Source organism: Acomys minous (assembly GCF_964271855.1).
Source record: "Acomys minous genome assembly, chromosome: 19".
Taxonomy (NCBI): Eukaryota; Metazoa; Chordata; class Mammalia; order Rodentia; family Muridae; genus Acomys; species Acomys minous.
Genome location: NC_140499.1, coordinates 34,240,553 through 34,256,172, shown reverse-complemented (window position 1 = coordinate 34,256,172; position 15,620 = coordinate 34,240,553). Strand labels below are relative to the sequence as shown.

The 15,620-nt window shown below is 44.0% G+C and overlaps 1 protein-coding gene across 2 annotated transcripts in view; it reads left to right on the top strand.

Moving 5' to 3' along the window:
* Nucleotides 1-8,790, top strand: part of LHFPL6 (LHFPL tetraspan subfamily member 6) — a 191,489-nt gene extending 182,699 nt beyond the window's left edge. For both annotated transcript variants that reach the window (XM_084768646.1, XM_084768645.1), the window contains exon 4: nt 7,634-8,790. In XM_084768646.1, coding sequence (XP_084624772.1) covers nt 7,634-7,752 — 119 coding nt within the window. In that variant the 3' untranslated portion in view covers nt 7,753-8,790. The remainder of the gene's footprint in view (nt 1-7,633) is intronic.
* Nucleotides 8,791-15,620: the final 6,830 nt, after the last annotated feature.

The following is a 15,620-nucleotide window of genomic DNA, read 5'->3' as shown; positions in this document are numbered from 1 at the left end:
TGTCAGAGAAATAGTTATAAATCAAGGCACTTTTCAAAAACTTGGGGACACATAATCAAACTGGTTAGAGCAACAGGGTGGTCTCTTGGACCAGCCTCAGAAGCTGTCTGACCAAGGTCTTAGCTTTTGGGTTGTTGGAAGCTAGCAGTCTGTTAATGTAATGCTTCAGTCGACTGTCACAAGGATTTAGGTCGGACACAGAGGTCGATCATGGGTGGCTGTTGAGTGAGCTAAAGATAGCTCAAGATAATGTTCGCGGAACATCCCAACCCCCACCAGCATCAATCCTTCTCAGCCCTCCGCAAGCCTGAAACGTGAATCAGGCAGTCTACTTTGTGGAATCTTTAACATAGTTGTGGTTTCTATCCTGGATTCTTCTCTTCTTGAGAAGAGACGGAAAATTAACTCAAAGGGAAGGGCACAGTCTACGAGCTTTCAGGAGGTCACTCTTGCTCCAGTGAAACTTTGGGGGAGTCACTCATGTTCCTGCAATCCCTCACATGTGATCCTGCTCCTGAAAATCAGCCTAATTAAACGTGTTGGTTCCCCCAACCCAGACTTGGGTAAGGTCCATCACTGGTGCTCTACTTGGGGTGAAGAGATATTTGCCTGTGTTTCCCCCAGAAAAACTAGTACAGTACCTCTCTATGTCAGGTTGCCAAGAGAGTGCCCATTGTGGTGTGACTGGCTCAGTGATCAGGTGCTAAATCACCAAAACATTCAAAGTGGGCAAGGGGAGACTCTTCTACAACAACTGGAAAGGAATCAATAGGTAAGAGAAAATGTAACATTTTTCCCTATGGCATATAAGTTCTAACAAAACAGGAGCATTTCACAAGAGGAGTAGAGTCATCTGGGCCTTCCTGAGACAGTGTCTGGGCACAAGAGACAGTTCCATGATTAGTTTGACCCAAGTTCCTGATCAAGTTTGACACTTACTAAAGATACAGAATAAGAGACTCATCTTCTCGGGAACTGGAAATCCTCATCTGAGAGGTGAGAGTCATGTTGAGAAAGTACAAATGGGTTTGCGCCTCTAATTGTCTCAAAGAATCTCAGATAAAAAGAAGTAAATGAAGTGGTTTCCCTGTTCAGCTCCGGGTTTGCAGTCTTGCGCTGACAGCTATTACACAATTATAAATGTGGACGTTCTACTTGCAGCCCTGGCCTAGTGTCTGATAGCCCCTCGTGGCACAAATGGGTATCGATTGCCTTCGGGGTCCAGGCATTGTATTGAGCACCAGAATACAGAAGGAAACAGGCCAAGGCAATCTCATCTAGAGTATGAAACATGAACTGAGCTGATCCATGAAATGGTGGAGATTATATTACAAGGTCGAAGACGAGGAGATCAGGAGAGCTCCAGTGAGGTGGATCTGAACCAGGCTCCTCTTAGCTCTCCTGGCTCTTATTACTTCCAAAAGCTGCACAATAAAACTAAACTGAAGCACCACGCTCAGAAGCTAGCCACACCTCGCTTCACTCTGTCCCCGGCTGGAGCTGCCCTGGAATGCTGCCAGGGAGCCTTTGTCTGTGGACTTGGCAGGTGGCTGTGGTGTGCTGCTTTCTGTCCCATTAACCTCTATTTTATCTGTCAAGAATAGTATTCCCCATTGTTGAAAGCAGCAATTTGCCAAGCAGGCAGGCCCTGAGTCCTGTTTGATGGAGCATCACAGAGAGCAAAAGGGAAAGTTTAAACAGATTTGCTTCTCTAATTTCCTGAAAGATCACAGACCAAACCTGCCCTCTGGTAAAATGCTTTCTGTTTGTGTTATAATAACAAGCATTTATTGCCCTGACATGGGGAGGGTGCGGAGGCCAAGAGAGAATGGCCCCTATTTCCTGGCTTAATTTAGTTCCATTACAACCCATAGCATATCCTGCTATTTAAAACATAGAAATTTAAAGACGTCCTGTTTGCTAATGGTCTAATGTATCCCGGAAGACAGTCCTCTGCAACTGTAAAATCTGGCTATAAGTTCTGTGTTACTAGTACTGTGAGTTGGGTTTTAAATGTGAAATCGTGTCCAGAGTAGATTTCCTTTTCCTCTGAAGAAGTCTGGGCTTCCTTGTCAAGTCTATGACCAGCAGATCTACTTCCTCACAGCTCGGGATTGTGCACGAGTGCACTCATCTTTTTATGAGGAGATGACAACAAAACCCGAAAACCAAAAACTGAGAAAAAGCCCTTTTATGTCTAGCCTGTGAGCATGAGAAAGAGTCGAGAAGTGAAGACTACTGAGGAAATTCGTGACTGATTCTCAGGTTGGCCTAAGTCTTGACACCTGAGGGTGATACGGACTGTTTCCTGCCTCTCCAAATAGAGGTGTATGCTTGCATATGTGTGTGTGTGTGTGTGTATGCATTTGTGTCTGTATATACCTGCATGTGCATACTTATGTGTACTTTTGTATACTTTTGAGGCTACTTTGACAAGCTGACCATATTTCCTATGTAAGGAATATTTTAAAACAACATAACTGATGTGAACAGTGAGAGAAAAACAGGCTTCAGGAGAACACATAGTGGCATACACCATGTTATTTCCAGCCCCTGGAACAGTTTCCAAAAGAGCACTGGTGAATCAGGATTATTTGTGAGTGTAGAATTCCTAATATGTCTCTCTCACAGCAGAAGTAAACTTCAGAGGAGGGCTCTCAGAGCCAAGCTCTCCACCTGTGAGAGGCATCCCTCTTACTCACCCCCAGCGGTACAGTCAAAATTGAGCATTCATAGCTCATGCTGAGCAAGGTGTGTGCAAGATCCAGCTCTATCTCTGTTTCTCTGCGACAGCTTCCTTCATCAAATACTGTCTCTGGCCTCCCGCAACTGTGCTTGCTGTGCCTTTCCTCATCTGCCAGGGTCCTGACTCGATATCACTTCTGAATCAAGCCATTCCTTCAACTCTTTGGCCATGCTCTGAAGGTCTCTCCAGATTTGCTGCCTCAGCATCCTGGGGTGCTTTTCAAAGCACATATGATGCTTACAAGCATGTGAGTACTAGTTAATGCCTCTCCTCGTGACCAGCCAACCATCTCTTTAGGAGCAGAGATTGGATTCACCTCAGTCAACCAAGTCCCCAGCACCCAACTGGAAACAGTCATCATTGAATAAATATTTGCTAGATCAATGAATGGATTGATGAAAGTAAGAAGGGAAGAAACATGAAAAAAAGGAGGGGGGAGAGGGAGAGACAAGTGCTACAGAGGAAGGGCTCAAGAACCCCCGCCTGGAATGGAGTGCAGTGGTTAAGAGCACTTGCAGCTCACAACTGCCTATAACTTTCACTCCAGGGCATCAGCCACCCTCTTCTGGCCTCCTTAGTACTACATGCATGTGAGTGAGCTGTACATACACACACACACACACACACACACACACACACACCTTTTTTTAAAATATGAATCAGGGGATCAAGTAAGCATTTCTAAAGGACTTATTACCAGAGTGATAGAGCTATCCTTTGCTTTTCAAACTGTGTTTAAGAACATATGCTTTCATGCACATATATATGTGCAGACGTGTCCATATAGTATTCACAAACGTGTGCATGTATTTGCATATAAACATGTATGTGTATATGCCTGAGTGTGTACATATGTGTGTATTTGAGGCTAGTTTCATGGGCTGCCTGTATTTTTATTTAATAAAAATTCTACAAAAAAAAAAAAGATCATTAAACCACCTTTGAGTCAGTGGTTACCTATTTTGTGAGGTAGTAAGTGAAATTCTTTGTGTCTGAAATAATGGGATATTTTTCTTTTAAAGCAGACTAAACCTCAGTTTTTCATACTGGCTCCTAACCAATTGCTGAATTTTAATTACAAAGCTTGCATGGCAGGTGTAATTAGTCAGGGAACATATTTTCTTACTTCCTCAAACATGTCGAGAACCTTTATTTAGTTTCCACCCAGCTTTCATGTACCTGGTCTCCTGCGTTGACTTGTGTTTTAAGACACAGCGATGGTTAAGCTATAAGTACACAGGGCCAAAATAGAACATGGGGTTTGCCTCAGGAGGGCTGATGTGATGTAGATACTGCATTCACCTCCATCCTGACCCTGGTTATCTCTGTCTTTCCTCTATCTTTAGTCTGTCAGAGCTAGCAAGGCTTGCATGAGCAGGTGCACGGTGAGTAGGGTGGGTAAGCCTTTGACAACTGAAGACGCACCACAGGCTCTCTCATAAAGTCAGGCAAGAAAAGCCTGGTTTGACCACTGTTGTCTTGGATCTAGTTCATCAGAGCAGACCTTCCGATGAAAGTGAAGGAAATGTGCCCAAGTGGGCTTGGAAAAGGACTGAGGCAGCATTGCTCATGCTCACACGAGCGATCACAGTGTGCACAACAGGACCAGAACCCACCTGAAGGGCCTGCTCTGGTGGAACCATGCAGATCCCTGGCGCTTGCTGACTAACCTGCCATGCCTACTCAGTGAGCGCCATGCCACCGTGAGAACCTGCCTCAACAAGCAAGATGGACAGCTCCTGAAAAATACCCACCAAAAGTTGACCTCTGGCTCTCATATGCACACGCATATGCATAGACCCGTACACATGAACACACACAGGAAATGTGCCGAGGAGAAGGCAGGGAGGAAGGAAGACATTAAGGTGATGAAGGACTAAACAAAGAACAGGGGTACAGATTGATGTAAGGCCCAGCCTGAACTCTCAGGTGCTCTAGATGATTCCTCACACTGCAGAATTGTCCCTGTAGGGGTAAGAAGTCACCAGGGTGGCCCTTGGCAACCAGTCCTGAGCTCCCCATTGATTACTACCATGCCAAAGGCAACTGCAGCTGTCAGAGCGGAGGGAGGTCGTCTTGTCTCTCATGGACCCTTGGAGGGAGGAGAGTTGGAGTGTTAGAGGTCTGTTAGACTGTTAGGGGTCAAATACAAACAGATGCTGGTGACTAGTGCCCAGAGCCAGAAAGGGGGCCCAAAGGACTGAGGGAAGCAAGATGCCATCAGCTGTAGCTCCCCACCAGTTAAAGGCTCCTGGAGTTGAAACTCACTGACTCCTCTACAGGAAACAGAGTGATACCCTCTCACCCTGGCTCTGTGATAGTCGCCCTTTGGTTGTTACTTTTATCATCCTTAATAGAGGTTCCTACAGCCACAGGCACATTCTCAAATAACGAGCCCGGCCAGCTACTCCTTCTTGAGAACGTGTGTGATAATTAATAGACTCAACCTTCCTCATGAGGTCACAGGACTGCGCGTAGGTCAATACCTGCTAATAATGAGCGATGGGTTGCCTTCCACATTATGAGTCCTGTGTGGAGCAGAGAGGCCACACACTTTTTGCTGACTCTTTGAAATGTTCTAAGCCACTGGATACTCTTAGCTGCCTCTTAATTCTCCCCCCTAGAGTTATTTAATAGGGCTAACGAATACTTCACAGTGGCAATGGTTCCCAAGACTCACAGCCCGTGGTTGTCAGCAAATGCGGTCATGAAGCAGGGATTCTGTCACCCTTGAAAAACGTTTATCCAGTTGACCATTATTAAGGGAGGTCACTGTGCCTGGGGACCTGCCCCAAGCGGGAGATGTGATCCTTCTGAATCTATTATCCTGTTAAATGCGGCACAGCCTGTGGGAGGCAGAAGTGCATGCTTGGGTTGGAAAAAAAAAATCCCTTTAAAGTTCAGTGCCAAAACAGGACTAGAGTTACTCTTAAAATAAAATCCCAGACTCACTCTCTCTCTTCTGAAGCCTGGCTGCCTGGCTGCCTGCTTTGCTTCCTTCCTTCCTGTTTTCCTTTCACCTTGCTCCTCACATAGCAGTGATTTCCTGGGTGTCTGTGGTGGGTCAAGAACTGTGGGTAGAGGTTCGGGAGGGAACAAAGATCACTCCCACTTCTGGAAAGTTCCATTCTAGAGAGAGCTCTTTGGCCTGGTTCTTTACCATACCTCTACCAGCAGTGCTAACGTAAGCCAGAACCTCACACAACTGGGTCTGTACATGGGGCAAGTTAGACACCAATTGTAAATGTCTAGTTGAGACAATTGGGTGGCCTGACAGTTTTAATAGTCTTTGTATTTTTAGTAGTGAGATTTATCATCTTTATCATCATCATCATCATCATCATTTACAAATGAATAAGGCAAAATGACTAACTTGGAAAAAAGGGGCGTGGTGTTCTCCGTGGATGCATGTTCAATCCCACTAGATCCAAGTGTGTTGGTGCCTAATGTAATATGTAAGCAAGAATAAAAAAGAGGAAGAGGGCTGGAGAGATGGCTCAAAGGTTAAGGGCACCACCTGCTCTTCCTGAGGTCCTGAATTCAATTCCCAGCAACCACATGGTGGCTCACAAGCATCTATAGTGAGATCTGGTGCCCTCTTCTGGCATGCAGGGGTACATGCAGGCAAAACAATGTATACATAATAAATACATAAATACATAAATAAGTAGGAGGAAACTGCCTGTTGTTGGGAGATGAGAAAAAGGTTAGGTTCAAATATGCAACTCAGTGAAAGGTACTTGCCAAACATGCTCTGGGGTCCAATGCCCTCCACTCCCCACCCTATACCCCCCCCAAAAAAAAACCCAGAAAGGGAAAAAAGGTATAAACAAGACTAACTAGAATTAAGCACAGAAAGGACAACCATCAATGGAAGAGACAGAGGGCCCATGTCCTGTCCATACTGAAGGAAAAACTCACATGTCACCACAAAACAAAATGGCCACCCATGGTAATTCATGTCTCTAAGCCCACACCATGGAGACTGAGGCAGAAAGGTTGTGAGTTGAGTAACAGCCTGGGCTATGTACAGAGACTGTTTCCAAACAGAGGACACCCTTACCAGAGTTCACAAACATGGAGACCCACTCCACCAAAGCAGATAGGCTATTTAGGGTTAGAGACTTTTTGTTTTTCTTGTGCTGGCCTGCACCCTGCCTCCATTTCTGAATAATTACATGAGCTTGAAGGATGCTGTCAAGTTCATGAATTTCCAGTCTCCTTGTCAACATCATCCCACCTCCCAGTACTGTTAGAAGAACCAACCCAGTGGGCATGTGGGAAAAAAGAATAATGAGTTTCAAGTATGTCATTACGACTCTGGGTAATTAGGACCTGTTTGGGCCCTGGTCGCAGTGTTCACGTTTAAATGGACATTGAGTTGAAAGTGGGTTTCAGCCCCAGGACATGTGGGAAGTCTTGTTCTCCAGTTTAGATGACAGTGTGCAGGTCATTTGACACATCCCACATATGTCACCATGACCACTTCCGTGTTATCCTTCAAATGGGTCCCCTTCTCAGGAGGACGGTTCCTGTAGTGGGAATGTTGCCTGCCACACCTTAGTACGCATGCAAGTCTGGGTTAAAGGGGCCACGAGAGACCCGACACCATCTCATCTCCTGCCCTTGCCGTTGTTACTCCTCCTTTGCTGCAGTCATGGGTGTGGGCATGCCCGGCAGGGAATAAAGAGTCTTCAGAGGCTCAGACCCACAGACCTGTGGAAATCCTCACGTCATCCTTCATTCTCCCAGTATCGTTCTCTGTGAGGGAGGCCTCCGTGTTGTTTCACGTGGGTATTTCAAAGCGCACCCCGTGGAAGACATAAACAACCCCCCTCAAAGCCATCCTCACCCTTGTCTGCTTTTCTCTCCTCCCTCTGCCCTTAGGAAAGTGTGAGATCGGCTGGGCCTACTACTGCACCGGGGCGGGGGCGGCAGTCGCCATGCTGCTGTGCACGTGGCTGGCTTGCTTCTCGGGCAAGAAGCAAAAGCACTACCCCTACTGAGACCAGGCCATCGGGAGCAAGCGGAGGAGAGGACGGACGGCGGAGGAGGACTGAAAGGGGGCCAAAGCATCCAGCTACCTTCGCAAAGGTGGAATAGTGGTTCTCCCCCAGAACAATGTTAATAGAATGGAATTCGATTGAATCTGGAACATTCTGTAGGAAGGGAGGGTGGTGGGGAAATTGTCCAAAGCATGGAGAATATGGGATGAAGGAGGAAAGTGGACCAAAGGCTAAAAACATTGCTGGACATTGCTGTTCCTATTCCACAGAGTATGTTAATGTATATCATATACTCAGCAACCTATATATGCAAACGAGGGTCTCATTTTGTCCCCCTTCAAAAAGGTGGAGACTACGGGAGTCAAAAGGGCTAGTAAAAACAGTCTTATCTTAGGAAGCAGGTTAGGTACCCTGCAGACATTCCCTGTAGATGAGGACTGAGCCTGAAAGCACATAAGCACGTGCACACACATGCACAGGTCATATGCACATGTCATACGCACACACCACCCCGCACACCTCATCACGCCACTGCACAGGGGGTCAGCTGTGTACTGTTGCTCCTGTTTCTTTTTTTTTTTTTTTAATATTCACCAGTACAGCATCATCACTTTATAAAAGCATACATTAAGCCTAGTCCATGGACCAATATGCCACTCTATCATCAGTATTTTTGATATGCCACATAAACTCTTTATGCCCGCAGCGTATCTTTAGTGTTTATGCAGATCTTCAGGGGTAAGCCTTCATATTTCAATGTTATTCAAAGACACGCTGTAGCGATCTGAGTAGCTTCTGCTATAATACCCTTATGAAGAGACAGGACAGCTTTTGTCCACTGTAGGTGAGAATTCAGTTGCAAATATTGAGGGGGGGAAAGAGGTCTCTCTCCATTTCCTGGATCTTGTTTTCTTTGTTCACATTATTCTACTGTGCTATACCACAATAATTTCAATATTCATTTTGTAAAGGGAAAAAAAAAAGTACTATTTTGTTTGTATTTGAAAAGCTCTGTGAATAAATTCTCTTTGATCAATAGCTCACCGAGTCATCGAGTTTTAATTCACTTTACCAGATTTGTTTAACTTCTTAAGCTTGTCTACCATGGTGGGCAGCTCCATTAATCTGATTTTTTTTCCCTCTAAGGCCTCTCATTAGTCCCTTCGCTAATTATCAAGCCAAGCCTTAAGAACACAGCGTGCACAGAAAGGTCTCCTTTTAGCTTAGATTCTTTGCTCATTTTTACTTCAATCATAACAGACTCTTAGGAGAGTTTCAGGACTGTTAGGCATGAACTTGGGAATAGAGACATGACCTACAACTTCAAGATGGACCACCACAAGCATGCTGCCGTCCCCTTTTCCACGGGGTGTTGGGTGTCTTCTGCACTTGACTGCTGGGGCAGTTCACCCTACTCTTCACCCAAGGATCTTTGCCACTTGAGCAGCAGCTGGCACCTCCTCTGGCCTCCAGCAGTAAGCCTTGATCTGAGAGAAAGATTTCAATCCCTCAGTGTCTCCCTAACAGAACCAGCTCTTTCAAGAGCAAACGCTGTGTGCCAGATAATGGATGAACCCCTGAGTTGAGCATTAGATATTGCGGCATCTCCTTAACAACTGCCCGCCCCATGGGATGCTGGTCCACCACGTGGCTGACCTCCATGCAGCCTTAACTCAAACGGCGTGCTTTTCTGCTTCTCTCCTCCAGACAGCTGCCAAAGTTTACAGCTTGCCACCCAGGGGTTTTTCCCTTAAACTTTAATTAAATGGTCCTCTCTGAATAAACTTTAGCTTGGCTTGATTTTCAGGGGGAAAAAAATCCATTCAGTTTTAAAATTACATACACATCATACTTAGAGATTGAACATTCTTGCTATATATGCATGGAACTATTTTCTGCAGTACACATACATTTGTCAACTTAACCTGCATAGTGTAATATAGTTCAAAGTCCACCCTGCCCTGGCCCTTCCGCAGCTCCTAGCTGCTCCTCCTTCTTATAAACCATATGATCTTTCCACACCCTTCTCTAGGCGTGGCCATGTCCACTCTGTTTTTTCTTTATCTCTCTCTCTCTCTCTGCTTGGGACTCTTCCAGATGCCTCTGGATATTTTCTCTTTATCCACAATAACCACCCCTCCAACGGAGGGGCCATTTAGGCAGTGTCACAGCCCATCTAAAATACTAGTGAGATGGCCCAGCAGGTAAAGCAATTGCCACACAAGCCAGGCAATTTGAGTTTGATTCCTAGAAGCCATGAAAGAGAATCAGCTCCAGGAAGTTGCCCTCAGGCCTCTATATACTTGCTGTGGCGCATGCATGCCTGCACTCACATTCACAATCGTAATAATGAATAAAATAAACCTAACAAAAAAGAATTCACAGGCTGTGACATGCTAGCTCAGTAGTGCAGTACTTGCCTAGTGTGCCTGCACAACCTGTATTTCAAACTCTAACACACACTATCCTGAAAGTTCAGTCACCAGTATCTTTCTCACTCTCTAGCACACAAACATCATATATATATATATATATATATATATATATATATATATATATATATATTCTCATCTTCATAAACCAGCGTAAAGAAAATGAGAGACTGAAGCAAAAACAGGGAAAGCTACATGTTTGACAAAACCTTTTACACAGAATACATTTAAAACTATTGCAGATGAAAGATTCTTAAATTCAATATTTTAAGATGAGCAAAAATTTGAATAAGTTATTTCTAAAGATTCAAAAAATATTCAGCAAAATTGGATGACAAGAAAATGGACTCAGAGTACCACAATAAAATCACATCATACTAGGTGAGTAACAAGTAAAAATATTGACAGGGGGAGGAAATCCCCCTCAGGAACAGTCATAGGGGAGGGGAATAAGGGGAATATGGGAGGGAGGGAAGAATGGGAGGATACAAGGGATGGGATAACCATTGAGATGTAACAAGAATAAATTAATAAAAAATAATTAACATAAAAAATATTGACAAGTCTAACTATTGTGGGCCATGTGGATTCATAGCTAAAAGACAATAGGCAAATTTCTACTCTGTTAACCATAGCAACATATACCCTTCTGGGTATTGGTACTCTTAAAATGAAACAAAACTAAACTAGAAAGCCCAATGACCACAAAATGACTATATACAAATATAGATCAATCTCTTCCCATCTCACAGACATTATGATGGAACCAGACAGCGGACACACAAAGTCATATGTTGACAGAAATTACAACAGCAGCTGGGGGAGGGGGAGACCCTCAGTCATTCAAACAACCCAAATTAAACTAACTGGGTCCCATGTTCAAACAGAACAGGAAAGCAAGAGGAGGCTAGCTGGGAGGAAGGAGGAAGAAGGGCTCATCAGGAATGGGGGAGGGTAGGGGGAGGTGGATGTGATCTGAGGTGGGTGTGGGGCGGGGGTGATACTGTGAAAAATGATCAAAATAAAACTGCAAAACTGCGAAACATTTTTGGAAAGATAAGCAATGACAACAGTGGTAAAGGAATAAGTATAGTGACACCTTATAATCTCAGCTTTCGGAACATAGTTGCAGGAGAACAAGAACTTAAGGCTCACTTCAGCTCCATAGCAAGTTCAAGACCAACCTGAGACAGATGAGCTCTTGTCATAAAATGATAAGCAAGCAGGAGCCAGTGAGATGGCTTAGTGGTTAAGAGCGCGTGTTAATCTTGCAGAGGACTGGAGTTCCAGGACCCAGCATTGCCTATAACTCTAATGTCATGTGATCTGACCTTTTTCTGGCCTCCGCAGGTAATGACAGACAGACAGACAGACAAACAGATACACACACACACACACACACACACACACACACACACACACACACACATAAATAAAAATAAAAAAAATAAAACAAGCAAACACAAAAGATGACAACTGTTACTACCCTCTCTGGGAGTGAGGATAGGGCATCAAGCACTAAGGACGTGGGAAATTCCCTGTGATGACAGAAATACCCCGTATACATCGCTTGGGAGGGTACACGTGCTTGCCAAAGTCTATGAATTTGTTCTCGTGAAATATGCCCTTCATTGTGTGTTAGTTGAACCCTAATGAGGAAGAGAGGTGGAGGCTGCTTAAAGTTTACAAGGCCTAAGAACTCTCTAGAATGGCTGCAGTAATGGTGCATTAGGGGAGCGGAAAGAGGAGGAGGAGGAAGAAGAGCTGGAAATACTCTATGCCCTCTGCTGTGGGAAATAAAGTTCAAGACTGATCCTTGGGAGCAGCAGAATGGTGTGAAGTGGAGGGGGAAGAGGTGTGAACAACCTGCGTGTTTTCAATAGATGGCTGGGGACAAGGGGCAGGGGAAAGAGCAAGAGAGGATGGGAGCAGGTGCTCAAGGACTTGGTGTGACACCTGCTAGGTAGCGGGTGCAGAGGCCTGGGGAGCAGCTAGAGGCCAAGGCCTGAAGCTGGGGAGACGCGCGGGATTCCTGTGACTGGGAAGCCTTAAGGGACAGCAGCACATAACAAAAGCCACGAAGGACCAATGGGGACTGTAGAGGACTTCTGAAAGAAGGTGTGATCACACACTAGTGACAGGGAAGAGGATTTTATGGGACAGAAACACCGAAGAAGTTATCGTGGAGAGAGTGTTGGGGAGTTATGTTGCATTACTTTATTTGCTAAAGAGAAAGCAAGCGATTGCGTCAGAAGAGTCCTTAGGAAAGTGACAGGACAGCAATGAGTTGGCCGTCCATTACAGAATAATTATGGAATTATGGACATTGATGTGGGGGATAGGAGTGAGTGAAAGCTAAAGAGACTGTTTAAGCAGTACCTTTCAAGGTCACTTGTTGCCCAGGTTTGGTTCCCAGTACCCACATGGCAGCTCACAACCCCCTCTAGCGCTAACTCCAAGGGATCCAACACCTTCTTCTAGCTTCCATGGGCCACTTCATGCTCATGGTATACATACATATATACATACATACATACATACATACATACATACATACATACATACATGCAAAATACTACTAAACATAAATAAAAATAGATTTTTAAAAAAGAGAATGCATTAGACCAGGATGTCAATAATAATAATTAGTACTAATAATATTTGTAATACATGTTTATCTTGTAGTACGTGTAGACATAAGCTTTACTGGGATGGATTTTTATAACAGACTGTTTTTCTCTGTTTATCTGAAGTGAGTTATACTAATTTGCTTGAGGCAAGTTATTAAGTGATTAGCTTCCAAGCTGATCTACTAACAAACACTATATTGAGGCCAATGTCAAAATAAAGACATCGGTAGAGTATGTTAGGGCGATAACCAGCCATGAACTCATACTGGTGAGGGCTTCAGCCTCAGGACGGTTGAATCTGAGTCTCCACTGCCTTGTTTACCAGCCTGCAAGCTTGGATATGTTTCTTAATAATGATTTCTTCATTTGAAGATTTGGAATAGTAATTCCTTCCTTCCCTCCCTCCTTCCTTCCTTCCTTCCTTCCTTCCTTGTTCCCCATACTCTTCTTTCTTTTCTAGTACTAAAGATTACACATACTAAGAAAGCACTCTACCACAGAGCTATGTGCTAGCCTTCACATTTATTTTTTAAAACGGAGTCTCACTAAGTTGCTTAGGGTAGCTTTGAACTGGCAATTCTCCTCCCTCAACCCTTTTTATTACCTAGAATTACAGGCCCAGGCCACCAGGTCAGGGTCTAGTCTTATTTTCCTAATAAAGTTTTAAGAAAAGGCAATATAAAACACTCTAAAGAGAACTCTTTGTGGCTCTTAGCACATGATAAGCACAATCTACACATTGATTTTTATTACTGCCAATATTTTATTGTTTCTTTGACCTACTTTGACGAACAGTAAAGAAGGGTACATGGCTCCAAGTATAATATAGGCCTGTGAAATAACTTGCCTTTGAGTTATTGGCCAGAAAGTTCCCATAGGCCCCCAAACCAACACAGGCTGTGATTATCCCTCTTGGTTGGCCAACAGAATTCTGCAGTAAGACTCTATTGCTGAAGAAACCATACACTTGGTTGTAGGACATAAGAAAGAAAGCTGGAAATGGCCTGGAAGCTTCCTGCCTCCTGACTATCATACACAATGCAAACAGGTGCTGCTGCCGAGAGGGAAAGGCATTGGCAATCTTACACAACTGAAAACTTTGAGAACTGCAATGATGGCATGCTAGGCAATCTGCACCCACGTGTGCAGTGGTGGCACCACTGTTATGGAAGTAACCAGCTGCTCTCTAATTGGATTTGTGCTCTACTCCACAGAGGACATTCATAACTAATAACGATAACAAGCCTGGTGAAAACCCCATTGTTCACATGGGCACATCATGCCTAGCAGGTCATCATCACAGTGCTCATAGCTCACAGACATATAAGGCCATTAATGCCCTTTTCCCTCAGCAGCCTGCATATCACTTTTTGGCACTATGTACATTGACCAGCAGGGAAGAAGTTTCCAGGTCAGTCCCAGCTTCATTCCTTATGTCCTACAACTAAGTGTGTATTATCTTCAGCAATAGAGTCTTGCTGTGTAGTTCTCATCAGCAAACAAGATTACAGATCTGTGGGTGGGATGGAGCTAATGTGGTTTTGCTAATTTGATATGGTACCAAATTGCTTTCTAAATAGTTATGTTTATAGCCATAGACAACGGCTACTTTCAGCCTTCGTTACTGAAGCTTCTCTTTGCAATAAATTTGTAGTTGTTCAAGGTTCTGAGAGTGATAACTGAGTGCTCAGCACTGAACAGGACCACACCACCACCTCTATGAAATAAGGAACGTTGTTTCTTGTTTCTTAGACAGCAGAGGTGGAGAAAGAACATAAGAGCCAGATGACAGGGAGACACGCTGTACAACGCTATCCTTGGGGCATCCTATAGCATCATAATCATGAAGTCATAGCCACAGTTATCCATACTGGGCTTGCACAAGCCTGGACAACAGTTAGTCACAGATGGGGCCAGTGCTTGTGAGTTACCCTCCTTGGGGAACTATTGGGGATTAATGGATGTTAGGGTGTGGGAGTCACTGTCTTCAATTATGAGCCCATTGGTGAGTCCACCAACCCCCAGTAGATAGTTCCGCATCCATGGTTATAGGGACTACATTGGTTAAACTCAGTGGCCAAAACAAAACAAACATGAAACATACAGGGGACTTGTAGGGAGGAGAAAAGAGTTGACAAGGGTGGGAGGAAGGTGAAAGAGGGTGGAAGAGTTGAGGTAATGGAATGCATTATATACATGTGTGAAATTAAAAATAAAATTTATTAATAAAAACATTTACTCTTATTATTCTAAAATTATGCAATAGGATAATTTAAAACGTCTAACTTGGTTAAATGTGATAATTATGCTTATTCTGCCACATCTATAAAAATAAACACAACTTGAGTTCAAAGCCAGCCTGCCATTTTATGTAAATTTTATGTAAATTCTTGGGGGAATTTTTTTTTTCAGTGACTCCCTCAGCTACTTCTGTTATGATGTAACACCCTGAACAAGCATAAATGAACAGACTAAATCCCTTCCTGCCCCCTTACTGTGACATTGAGTTAACTACTCTGTCCTCTTTGCTTGGATTACTGAGCACCATTACTCCTATCTCATGCACAGTGGTCCTATGACCCCCATTTAACCACTCAGGGATTCCCTGAAGCACAGCTCAGAGGTTCTCCACCTCAGTTTGCACATCAAGTGTCCCCAATAAAGGCAGCTTCTTACCTGAAAAGGAACTTTGCTGTTAGACCTTAAATTATGTAAAATCTTCACTGCATTTTTTTCTTTTGTTGTTATATATATGTATGAATATGTGTATTCCAAAATACATAACCTGCTTGGTCTCTATAACATT